The 13,854-nt window shown below is 37.1% G+C and overlaps 1 protein-coding gene across 2 annotated transcripts in view; it reads left to right on the forward strand.

The window, feature by feature from the left end:
* Nucleotides 1-13,854, forward strand: part of AP3B1 (adaptor related protein complex 3 subunit beta 1) — a 152,815-nt gene that overhangs the window by 104,863 nt on the left and 34,098 nt on the right. For both annotated transcript variants that reach the window (XM_081942974.1, XM_081942973.1), the window contains exons 23-24: nt 9,878-10,109; nt 11,794-11,878. In XM_081942974.1, the coding sequence (XP_081799100.1) occupies nt 9,878-10,109; nt 11,794-11,878 (317 nt within the window). The remainder of the gene's footprint in view (nt 1-9,877; nt 10,110-11,793; nt 11,879-13,854) is intronic.

The raw sequence follows: 13,854 nt of genomic DNA on the forward strand, positions 1-13,854 counted from the left end.
AAGAGCAATAAATCTCTTATTCAGTATCTTCAAAAAGACCCTGATAGTTTGTTATGCAATACAATTAAATATTATAAATTGAAATAATTATTGGTAACCTAAAATTAATATTGCATGCGTTGATTTTGTTACTCTGGGCTTTCAGGAAGTAGAAAAAGGTTCCATGAACACAGTAATTATCTCAAATTAACAACCTTTTGTAGATAAAGTATTTTGTGGATCTAATAACCAGTCATTGCATTATTTTATGTTAAATAATTGTGGTAAGACTACATTTCACCTGCTAGTACCACTTCTTCTAAGACAGTGTGTGCAGTAACCCATAAAAATGGAGGTTTAATAATGTATGATTGAAAAGTTTGAAAACCTAATTTAGGCTCCAAAAACTTACACCTGAAGTCTTGAAGGCAAATAAAAGTATTCAAAACTACAGTGTATCCTTGTGGTGAATGTGAAACTGTCAGCAGGATTTTCAGGTCATTTGACAAAAAGGATACAGGTGCAGTAGTTAGCAGTGAAGGTGACTGCTAGTTTCATCAATCACTTTGCCTTTCTTTAAGTTGATACATAATGGACCCCTTCAATCAGCTTCCTTGTTCTTTGTCACTTGTTTAGAAAAAGAAAAAAAGTGAAAAGGCTGGGCTTTAATGTCAAGGCTACAAAATGAATTGTTTCTTATTTACAGAAGGTAAGGAGATGTCAGAGTGAGCAGAAGCTCTTCATAAAATGTTGAGTTTGTCAGTAGAGATAATATGCAGTTTGAAGCTTTTTCCCCATAGGCCTTTATGGTGCTTGTAAAAGCAAAGAATTCAAAGAAAAATGTGAAATTAAGGTAATGGTCAGTGGCAGAGTACAACATTAATTCAAAGAGATGTGTTCATAAGTATAGGGTTTATTTACTAAGGTCATAAATGGTGGTACCAGTGGTATCAGCTAGATTGCATTTATAATTAAGTTCTGGGATTTTTGAATAATATTTACCTAATATACCACTAATAATTTCACATGCAAAATATTGCATAATTTTTTCCTGCAGCAAATATCTCCCCCTGGATATACAAAATTATGTTCTGAATTGAGTATTTGTCTGTATGTTCCTATATCACCTGAATACAGCATGTAACCTCCAAACTATATAAGTTGCTCTAGAAACAGCACTGTCTGAAGGAACGGGGCTTTTGTTTTTGCTATTGTTTTTCACAAATACTCTTTGGTAACTATTAGATTCACTGATCCTACTGAATTTGGGGGATTTTGAGGGATGGGTTTAAGCGGGCTGAAAACTTGAGTCGTCATGTGATGTATTGGGACTTTCCTCCCCTTTGCTAAACTAGGTGTGGGTGTGACCAGCGCATGACGTATCTGGACCACGGGCCATGAGTTTGACAGCCCTGGATTAAAATCTTGCTTTTTAACAAGCAGGCAAGGAAGAAAAGGTGACAGTTGCAAAGCACCATACTCTTGTGTTACTTACAAAAGGCTCCAGGGCCATATAAAATCCATAGGCATTTGTGTACACATGCTGATTTGCTGCAATCCAATGTTATATTTGAGATGTGACCATCTTGTGGTGATAGAAAGTATCCTATAAAAGTAACAAACTCAAGTTTACTTTGGGTAAGACATGATTGGCTTTGACAGTTATGTGTAAATGAAATGATATTTTTGTGAGGAATTTCAAATGTCTCTTACATAAATGTATGTCTCATAATATGTTGGAATTTTTTATCAGTGTGTGAGCTTTGTAATAGATTTAGATAAGTCTTTTGCTGTGAATGTTTCAGAACCTGAATGAGTAGCTGACAGATTACAAAATGTTACCCGCTCCAAATATTTCTCATTTATCAGGCAAATAAGTACCTCCCTGTCTATTAAAAGGCTTTAGCAAGAGAACTAGGAAGTTCCTTCCTACTAAACCTTACATAGATTAGAAGATGAAGTAAAAGTATCAGCTATCAAGATTTCTATAATGTCATCTTTTTTCCCTTTTAAATAAAGGGGAAGGGTTTGTGAGAATGTTGTTTTTGATTGCCAAGAGCATACATCTTTTTGCTACAGTTTTTAAAATCAAATTATGAAAGTTGGATCTAGGCCTAATCATACTTAAGAATGATTAATTCAAGTAATATTGATGTTACTGGGTCTAATGATTAAATCTGGATCCCACACAATTAACCAATCATAATAATTACATCTGCACTAATTTTTTTTCCACCATGATCTTTAAATATTGCCTGCAAGTGGCTTATTTTTACTACACTATATAATTACCAGCTCAGTGATTGCTTATAATAATAATAAATAATGGGATGTTAGGTTAATATTTATATTGGATATTGTATTCCATTGAAATCAATATTCTTTATGAGTACAGAGTTTTGTTACCCAATGGATTCTTTTAACTCAGGTGAAAGACTAATATTGATTTAAAACCTTTTGCTTACTGCTTCAGATCTTTTTTAAAAATATATTGATATTACATATGAGCAGGAAAATATGGGATATATGGGAAGAGAAATTTCGCCAAGCACTCTGATCCCAAGCAGTGAAAGACTTTAGAAATTGATACCGAATTGATACTAACTTGGAATGGGACATTGAGTGAAGTTAATAAATAATTGTGTGGTGTATCCATATGACAGGGGAAGGGAGGGAGGGAGAGGTGGGGGATGATACATGACAAAGGGCTACCACAGCATGGGTTTTTGTAGTGAGACCAATTCAGACCCAAATTGAGCTGCCATTGTCAACAACAGATGAAATGGTAAAGGGTCTTATATTTCTAAGTTCAGAAATGGATCTAAAAGCAACTCCAAGCCACCAGATCCTTTATAGGGCATTCAGTCTCATCCAAACCAGATTCAGCATCACTCCTCTGGACAGTGAAAAGTCACTCTTACAAATTTGATGATTATTGAAGTAATCTGCAAAATTTTCCATTGGCTGGTGCCTCTTTCTATATTTAGTATGTTTTCCCCAGTTTCGTGGTATTCTGACATTCAATAAACACGTAGATAATTTATTTCAATTGGAGTGATTTTTTTAAATAATTCAAATACTTAGGGACTTTGTGGAAAGTAGGAAGAAAAGCCATTAAAAGGGTTCATTTTTTGGGGGGGGGGGAGTAAATGTAATTTAACTCCTTAATAGCTACTTTTAACAAAAGGTGATATTGTTATATTGTGAGTGGAAAATTTTGCAGATTAATTACATTGGTTTGGGAAAGTATTTAGAAAATATAGAAGCAAAGTATTCTGCTTATTTGAGTGAAATCAGCTATTTCAAAAGAAATCTGTGGCACATGACAGACTAACTTAACATTCATGATTCATGTTTCAAAGCACCCTGCTGGCGCAAGTCACATTTGCGTTACTGCTCTTCACATTCCCAGGACATTTGGAGGGTTTGGCTTTATGAAGTATATCAGTATAAAGCTTTCAGCTATGTCTTGTAAAAAACCATGATAAAGTTTTAGAAAAATTGGTGAATTATATTTATCTGGAAAGAGGATATTTTAAACAAAATCATATACTTACTTAGGTATGAAAGTAAACCATGGGAATTCAGTGACATGTAGAGGGAATGATTCAGTTCTAGGTTTTGTTTTGTTCTTTGATTTTGTTTCCATTTATTTACCAGATTATATGTAATATGTGGAACTCCATTTTATAAAAGTAACTAAAGCAATTACATTAGCTCTTAATTCTTAGAAATGTTAGTAGTAAATCTAAGTGCAGGTAATCTTACAACCAGAATTGGGATCAGAATTTTTGTTATTAAGTGATGTGGTCATTAAGTGATTCATCACATGACTGGATCTCATTTTATTACCATTTTACCATGGTCATTAAGTGAATTATGCAGTTATTAAGCAAATCAACTCAATTGACTGTTCATCAGGCAGCAGGAAATGTTGCAATCATAATCATGTCATCGCAAGATGCTGCAATCATCATAAATATCAGCCAGTTGCCAACTTCCCAAATTGCGATCATGTGACCATGGGATGATATGACAGTGCAACTTCGAAGATGGGTCATAAGTCACTGTTAAATGAACAGTTGTAAGTATAAAAGTAAAATAAGAAAGAATAAAAAGAAATTCCAGTTTCCTCTGCAGCAAATATACGGTACTTTGTTAGGGCTGCAGAGTTGGACTGGAATTTCATCAGAATGCTGATTATACTCAGGAGTTCTATATGTTAATGCATAAATCATAGTAATAGGAGTAGTTCATAATGAACCAGGAAGTCCCTCAGATAGTCGAGATCCAAGTAGTTTCAAGTTTGAAATGTTTGAAATTATAATAATGGCACTATGCATTGTTAGCAGAAAAGAATTGTAGAACTTTGGACTGTTGGAGTGACATGAACACGATGCAAAAATAGGAAACAGTCTAGATAACACATTTCCTATTAGTTCAAACTCTAGACACTTCTAAAAGGAATCCTATATAAATGGCATTGAAACATTTTAAATGTGTTACAGTAATGGCCAGAGCATAAGTGACTATTTCATATTGATTTAGGAAGAGCAAATAGTTACACACAAAATCAAGTTGTGGAAACAGCTATTGTGTCCTGATGATGGATGGTTAGTCTAGTTTCAAGGAACACCCTACTAAGTGTGTAATGTAGTCAGTTCCAAAGCCGATTGAATCTGAATTCTTAAACCAGATGTCCTACTGACCAGTATCACTTCAGTTTGGTCTAAAAACAATTTCATCTGGCTTTTTCTTACCCAACAATTTGAATCCAAGTAATATTCAAGATCATCATTTTTTTTTGAGTGGGATTATATTAAGCAATAACTTAATGGCAATAACCATTAATATATTAATGCTGCTTCATTGGCGAGAGTCAGATAATACTTCCTTACAGTTTCATATATTCAATATGGGCATGATAAAACCTTATGAAAAGCTACGGTCTATAGTTAAGACAAAACTTTCTGGGCATGACTCAATAGAACAAATTTGCAATTACTTCAGTAACATTTTCATTTGGAAAAAGGCGCACTGAAATAGCAAGTATCTTTATTCAGATAATGGGTACTTTTTAAAATTAAAAATGCATTTAAATGTTCAAACTACTGGGAGAAATTGAATTAAGTCTCTGAATGCACAAATATTAATCCATACTTTGTGATCTGCAAAGAAATGTAATTCTTTTAACCTTCAATTTTACATCAGTGCCTTATTACGTGGCAACCTATATAGGAAAATAAATGTGTCAACTTCTGGTCTGCCAAATCCAATGGAGTGGTTTTATATGTACCGTATTTTTCAGAGTATAAGACACACCAAGGTTTTGTAGAGGCAAATTTTTTAAAAAAGTTTTTGCACTCTGCAAAACTCCTAAAAATGGCCCGTTTTTCATGAAAACAGGCCCGTTTTTTTTTAAAGGACATGGATAGCCTTTAGGAAGCTTATGAGTGCTCCTGGGGGCTGGCGGGGTTACATTGAGCAAAAAACGGGCCATAGCCATGCACGACCATTTTGGTGAAGGGGGCAGGGTTGCACCCAGATTTTCAGCCTCTTTTGAGGGGAAAAAGTGCATTTTAAACTCCGAAAAATATGGTATATGCTTGCTAGCCTTATGTTTTTGCAGTCCCAGGGAGAGAGCAAGAGGTAATTTAACTAGTGCTTAGTGGTTTGCCTCTAGGTGGTAAGTGGAACATGTGGTTCCAAGTTGTGCAATGTGGTCCTTTTTTGTTTCAGATGTTTTACTTTTGGAATCTTTAACTCTTGTGCAGAAAGAGACCTTAAAAGTATTAAGCTAGTAATATCACTTTCTGCTCTCTTTGCTTGTAATTCTAATACAGACTCTAGACCTGTTTGATTCTGAAATTTAAAATTGTTTTCTGAATTTCATCATAAAGATAAATGATCTGGAATGATTTTATAAATTTCTAAAATTGGGAAAGTTTTGGAATGTTTTAATGTATGGCTAGGTCACAGAAAGCTGTAACCCAGTATCAGCCCCAAAACTAATTTGCAAGATGACTTCTCATTGCAGCACATTAATTTGCCCTCATTTGACTTCTGGATTGCGTATTTTTGCAAGACTATCTCAGAGTTTAGCAGCTTGAATTATACATGTTCTTTTTTGTTTTTAATCTATATTTTAGTCAGCTTAAGCAGTGGCATTAAACATTTTATGATTTTAATCTTAAATCTACCCCCTAAGAATCAGACATGCCATATCATAAAATAACTATTAGTGATTAGTTTGTATCATATAAATCTAACTTGAGTTGATAATATGGTCCATTACCAGCTAACTGCACAGAGTATTTTTCATTTTACACTCTTCAGTTGCTTTTTAGTGAAGTGTTGAAAATATGAAGCTTTTTCCTTTCTAAAATTGTATGCTGTCTGTCTGTTATTAGTGAGATAACAGCTCTTATAAATGTTTCAGTAAGCACTAAGTAGACAGTTATGTGCACTCTCATTCCACGCTTATTTACTTACTGTAATAAACTGATAAAATATGTGTGGCTTGTCTCTGTATCTACAGGCACATAGATTTCCTTTAATACGTCTACTGAATTGATTGGCTATTTTCCTCAAACATACAAAAGTATATAGGTGATTTTCTTAACCATATGCCAGTGGGATTTGTTTTTGGTTATCATACTGTAGCTAAATGCATGTTAATGCATTAAACCCTGTATTTCTGTTTTTTGAACTTTTTAATTGAACCAGTGCTAAAAGGAACAGTTCCATCCTTTCTCAGTTGAAAATTATCTTGAGTACCATAATTCATGCTAAAGTACTATACAACTTAGATAATCAGAGAAGCAGGAAGCAGCACCAGACAAGCAAGAGTAGTCAAATAAAAACAATATCCCCAAATCCACATAGGATTGGTAGGACAAGCTGCTATATATAATCAGCCAGCATTTTCTCATTTTCCTATGCCAGAGTATTGATGATGTAACCTAGGGTGCTAATGAGATGTCTGCAAGAAAAACCAAGCCCAGAGAACAATAAGAATACTTTCTAGAATGTTAATATTTTTTGGAATTACTTTCCATTATTTTCCCTTTGCAATATACCAAGTCTGCACATTGGCATGAGCTGCTTCATGAAAACTCATTTTTTAATGTTTATTTTTCCAATGCACTTCGTAGTATTTTTTTTTTACTGAAGTGTTCGATTTAATGTAATCATTTCACTGCAGCTGTAAATCACATCAAGCTTTGTAAAAATAAGAAGCGGTCTACAAACACTTTAATGAAATATTTATTTAGTAAAATAATAAATCCATTATTCTAAGTCTATGCTATCAGTAGTTATATTAATTTATTCACTTTGCAGTTACTCCTCAACTGACAACCATAAGTGAACCCAAAATTTCTGTTGCTAATAAGCAAGTCAGTAGTTAAGTGAGTTTTGCCCCATTTTACAACCTTTCTTGCCACAGTTGTTAAGTTAACCACTACAGTTGTTAAGTTAATAACACAGTTGTTAAGTGAATCTGGCTTCCCTGTTGACATTGCTTGTTAGAAAGCACTGGAGAAGCCAGTGACTTTCTGTGATGTTTATTTTCTTATTGTTTTATTTATTAATTTATCAAATGTATATACAATAGCAGAGTTGGAAGGGACCTTGGAGGTCTTCTAGTCCAACTCCCTGCCTAGGCAGGAAACCCCATACCGTTTCAGACAAATGGATATACAACATCTTCTTAAAGACTTCCAGTGTTGGGGCATTCACAATGTCTGGAGGCAAGCTGTTCCATTGATTAATTGTTCTAACTGTCAGGAAATTTCTCCTCAGTTCTAAGTTGCTTGTTTCCTTGATTAGTTTCCACCCATTGCTTCTTGTTCTACCTTCAGGTGCCTTGGGGAATAGTTTGACTCCCTCTTCTTTGTGGCAACCCCTGAGATATTGGAACACTGCTATCATGTCTCCCCATGTCCTTCTTTTCATTAAACTAGACCAGCGATGGCGACCCTTTTTTGGCTCACGTGCCACAAGTGGGGGGAGCGCAGGGGGGTCGTGTGCGGGCATGCCGCACCCATAATGCAATGTGCGACCCCCAGTGCGCATGTGCGCACAACAGGCGTGACCCCCCCATTTTTACATGCTTTTTTCATCCTCCCCAGGCTCCAGAGGCTTTATAGGAGCCTGGGGAGGACGAAAAGAGCCCCCCCCCGGAGGCTTCCCGGAAGCCTTTGGAGCGCTCAAAATGACCCTCCGAGCAAACTGGAAGTGACTTCCGGTTTTCTCGGAGGGTCGTTTTGAGCGCTCCAAAGGCTTCAGGGACTGTCCGGATGGTCCCTGAAGCCTTCGAAACGCTTAAAACGACACTCCGAGCAAACCGGAAGTCATTTCTGGTTTGCTCGGAGGGTCATTTTAAGCGTTCCGAAGGCTTCAGGGAAGCCTCCGGATGGTCCCTGAAGCCTCCGGAGGGCCTCCGGGGGGACGGGGGAGGCTCTTTTCGCCCTCCCCAGGCTTCTATAAAGCCTCTGGAGCCTGGGGAGGGCGAAAAATGGCTTTTAAAAACGGTGAACTCAGCTGGCCAGCGCACGCATGTGCGCTGGCCAGCTGACAGGGCAGCGCCTCGCGTGCCCTGACAAATGGCTCCGAGTGCCACCTGTGGCACGCGTGCCATAGGTTCGCCATCACTGAACTAGACGTACACAGTTCCTGCAACCGTTCTTCATATGTTTTAGTCTCCAGTCCCCTAATCATATTTGTTGCTTTTCTCTGCACTCTTTCTAGAATCCCCACATCTTTTTTACATCGTGGCGACCAAAATTGAATGCAGTATTCCAAGTGTGGCCTTACCAAGGCATTATAAAGTGGTATTAACACTTCACATGATCTAGATTCTATCCCTCTGTTTATGTAGCCTAGAACTGTGTTGGCTTTTTTGGCAGTTGCTGCACACTGCTGGCTCATATTTAAATGGTTGTCCACTAGGACTCGAAGATCCTCTAACAGTTACTACTATTGAGTATAATTGCCTATCTCACCAAAAGTTCTTGAGTGGTGCACACAAGTGGATAAAATCATTCATAAAAACAATATAAAAGGTGTAAAAACATTTCAACATCTAAATATTATAAAAAATAGAGATATAAACCCTAGACAAAGAGAGATCCACAATGGAACCGTCTTAGTAATTCCTGGGAAGTCCCAGGAAAACATAACCAGGTCTTGAAGGTCTTCCAGAATATCAAAAGTAATGGTTTTCCATTGTAACTTTAAAATGTCTTCGATAATTTTTTTGCTTGTTACTAAAAATATCACAGAAACATTTCAACTGAGAATGGTGTTCAGTCTGATGAAGTAAAACGGAATTTAATGAAATGCTAGCTGCACATAGAATGTAATATTGTCTGATGGGGTCAAGCTACCTATGGAATTGGCTTTGTCAACCCATTCCATCCAGTCAGGCAGGGAAGGTATGTTGCAGATCCCGTCAATTAAAGAGTTCCAACTGGTGTGGTCTAATAAGAGAGCCTTCTCTGCCATTGTCCCCATTCTTTGGAATATTTTCTCTTCAGAAGTGAGGCAGACCTTCCCCCACTCTCCTTGCATCCCCAAAAGTAGTTAAAATATGGTTCTGCGGCCTTGTGTGGGAAGTGCAGTGGAACATATAGCCATGGAGTTGACTGGTGCCCTGAGAGCCCCCCTTTGCCTTTTAAGTAATTTTAACAGTTTGCAATTATCTTTACCTCCTTTTAAAATTTTAAATTTTTGTATACTGTTTTTACATTCCAACATTTTATTACATCCCGCCCGGAGTCCCTCTCTGAGAGAGAGGAGCAATTCAACATTGTGAAAAATGAATGAATGTTTATATTGGATTGTTCACAATTATTTGGTAGTCTATAATCACAAAATTGTTTTTCACGTATAACAGGTCACTGCACCCTTCTTCGTGCCAATGAAATCTCATGAACTCCTTCATCGAATGAGTGGAAAAGGATTAGCAGCCAATTATAACTTCTCAAGACAGCCGTGCATTTATAGTGATCAGATGGTATCTGTACAGGTGATGCTGACTAACACCACAGACCAAAAGATAGAGAATATCCATTTAAGCGAAAAAAAGCTACCAGCTGGCATGAGAATGCACGTATTTAATTCAATAGGTAATTACATTCTTATCTTGAAGCTATCTAGTTACCGTGTAAATTTTTTAAAAAATACTGATTTGGATATTCTTAAAAATCAGTGTATTTATCAACTTAGTTTATGATTTAATTAGCCTTTTATATTTATTTAATTTTATGATGCAGGACATAATTATATTTGCAATACCATTGAAATGTTTTGTAATCTCTGACATGATTTATACATTTCTCTAAACAGCTTCTTTTCTGAGCAGGCATGATTAAGATGTAAGGTTGTACTACATTTTTAGAAAGTAATTTCATATAAAACAGCACATCACTGCAAAGTAAATAGCACAAGGTATCTGCAGGGGACCTTATGCAAAATACATGCCATGACATCATGATGCAAATTCTGCCTTTTATGTACTTGAACAGAATATTACAAGATAAATATGAAAAGGTAAAGTTAGCCTTAACACGTGTTTTGTCATTTTTGAGTCCTCAACAGATGTGTGCACTAAATAGCAGTGATAAAATGCTCTGGATTATACTCTCAATTGTAGTGGAGCCATGCAGTTATAATAGAAGTTTTCCTACTTCATCTCCTCTCTCCCCTCCTCCCCACCCACTTTTGACATTTTAAAAATATAATTCCATTCAAAAGATATTCATGGAAGAAACTGGAGAAAGTATATTTAGATTATTTACCCCTTTCTCCTGCCTCCTGTTGTTTTGAAACTACTTTGAAAAGTCACTGCTTAGCATCTGGCTTTGGGTGCTGCAGAGGGAACTGAGGATTTGCAAAAAAAATATTCCTAAATATTACTGCTCTACTAGATGGCAATGGAAGAAATCCTTATCTTTGAGGTATTTGAATGTTCTTTGAGATGTCAGGATCTAATCATATGAAGCTGTAAAAATACTGATCTTGGTGATGAAAATGTACAAAAAAAATCCACAGAACTATAATTTGTCAATAGATTTAGAAAACCAACTTTAATATTGTTAGTGAACCCAAAGGTCTAAAATTATCTGTAGATATGCAGACTAACCATTCACTATGGTTACTTTTCAGAAAAGGCAAACATTGAGAAAATAAAATCACAGAATTTATTTCTCAATTTAATTTGTTAACCATTTGGTTTGAGGTTTATTTTTAACAATGAAAAGCAGAAAGTCCCATTATTTCTTCTGCAAGTTCTTGATCTTTTTAAATAAGGTATTAAATACTATTTTTCTGTTCTTTAAAAATGTTTTTAAAACCCTTGTGACAATTTCCCGATATTTCTCTGTAATCTACTTTTCCTTATTTCATATTTCTATATTTCATTTATAAATTGAACAGATTAATTAATTTCTTATGGTTATAAAAACATTACTGATGTCCTAATAGTATCTCTGATATATATCATAGAGATACAGGCTTGCAAAATTATAAATGTATCTTGCTTTAGCTTCTCAGGGTGTTGATAAATGGTTTATTCAAACTGTAATTTTCCTTGATAAATAAACACCATTTTAAATCTGAAAGCTAAAGCAGGCAAAAGTAAAATTAAGATAGCTTCTATACATTGATATTATTTGAGTATTTGCTCATATTTCTTGCTGATAACTTACTTCAGCAAACACATAGGGATATATAAATATAGATAAGGATTAGATATTGATAGGATGGTTTATCTGAAACTTATTCAGTGTTCACAAACATTGTGTTTATTAGAATCCCTTGAACCTGGGAAATCTATTACTGTTCCAGTAGGAATTGACTTCTGTGATTCTACACAGGCGGCTAGTTTCCAGTTATGGTAAGTTATGCTAGAATGGCATTTCAAAAACAAATCGTTTATATGCAGTGCAAATGAATAACATTGATGTCCTATGCTCCTGGAATGTTAACATAGTTGACTGGAACACTTTTAAAACAAAATAAATTATATTCAAGGTTGATCAGTATATTCAATTTTGAGGTGCTAAAGTTCTTTCTGTCTTTATTTTTTGAAAAATTGCATAGTTTATAGCATAGCATATAGCAGTGATGGGGAACTTTTTCGGCACCGAGTGCCCAAACCAGAACATGCGCGCATGCCGGAAACCCAAAGACCAGGTGGCCAGTCACCTGGTCTTTGTGTTTCCAGTGCGCGCATGCTTGCCACCCAGCTGGTCTTCACACGTGCCGGAGCACCAGAAACCTGAAGATCAGGTGGTGACGGTGCACGTGCCCACAGAGAGGGCTCTGCGTGCCACCTCTGCCACCCATGTGATAGGTTTGCCATCACGGGCATATAGCATAGCACAGCGATGGCAAACCTTTTTTGGCTCGCGTGCCATAAGTGGGAGCACAGGGGGGGCGTGTGCGGGTGTGCCGCACCCATAAAGCAATGCGCGACCCCCCAGTGCACATGCACGCACTACAGGTGCTACCCCCTGGGGGTAAACAGCCTCCCTCGCCCCCCCGGACGCCCTCCAGAGGCATCAGGGAAGCCTCTGGGTGGTCCCTGAAGCCTTCGGAGCGCTCAAAACGACCCTCCGAGCAAACTGGAAGTCACTTCCGGTTTGCTCAGAGGGTCGTTTTGAGTGCTCCGAAGGTGTCAGGGAAGCTCATGAAGCCTTCGGAGGGCCTCCGGGGGGCGGGGGAGACTCTTTTCGCCCTCCCCAGGCTCCTATAAAGTCTCTGGAGCCTGGGGAGGGCGAAAAATGGCTTTAAAAAAGGGTGAACTCAGCTGGCCAGCACGCACATGCGCGCTGGCCAGCTGACAGGGCAGCGCCTCGCGTGCCCTGACAAATGGCTCCTCGTGCCACAGGTTCACCATCACTGGCATAGCATAATAATGTTTATTAATTTGATGATGGTGATGATTTATATCCTGCCTTTATTGCTTTTTATAAATAACTCAATGCAGCGAACATAACTAATACTCCTTCCTCTTCCTGAGCTGAGAGAGAGTGACTGGCCCGACGCTACCCAGCCTGCCTTCATGCATAAGGTGGGACTAAAATATACAAAGAACATTTTCAGAGCCATTCTTTCAAATGTAATGAATCATTTTTATGCAGTAATCATTGCTAAATGTACAGAAGATCAAGCCTGTCTGGAGAAGAATAAGAAGAGGCTCTACAGTGCGTTGCTGAGTTTCACAAAGCTTTATAATGTTCTGGAATCTAGATAATAAACAAATTAAGCTAATGTAGCCAGATACTTGGGGGAATTATTTCTTAAGAGCTTGTGAGAAAAAAATTGCAATTACGGGTAGGACTGGATTTACGACCACAGTGGAGTTCATAAGTCATAATGATTATAAATAAGGCCATCTATGTGTTTGACTCACTTTTATGACTTTTTTTGCGGCAGTTGTTAAGCAAACACCACAATACTGAAGCCAACCAATGGTTGGTTTTGTGAGTACCAGAAGCAAATGAGGGTTTTCAGTAAAACTGTCATAAAATGTGATCCCGTAACTGCGAGACTCTGCAAGTGTCGTATATGTGGACCTTTTGCCAAGTGGCCCCATGTAACTGTGGGGAATGGCTGTTGGAACTTTAGAACCAGGTCATAAGTACCCTCAGAGAAGGCCTTTGTAATTTTAAATGACTAAGCGACCTGTTGTAAGTAGAGGAATAACTCTGCAAAATTAAAGCAGACTCTTATGTATTATATGAAAGTTGGAAATTAGAAAATGAAAGCATGTTTTTTTACAGAGGACAGCAAAGCAAATGTAGGCAAAGTTTAATTTCAGAATAAAAGAATAGTAGAGTTGGAAGGAACCTTGGAGGTTTCTAGTCC

The sequence above is a fragment of the Natrix helvetica genome (assembly GCF_964273705.1).
Source record: "Natrix helvetica genome assembly, chromosome: 2".
Taxonomy (NCBI): Eukaryota; Metazoa; Chordata; class Lepidosauria; order Squamata; family Natricidae; genus Natrix; species Natrix helvetica.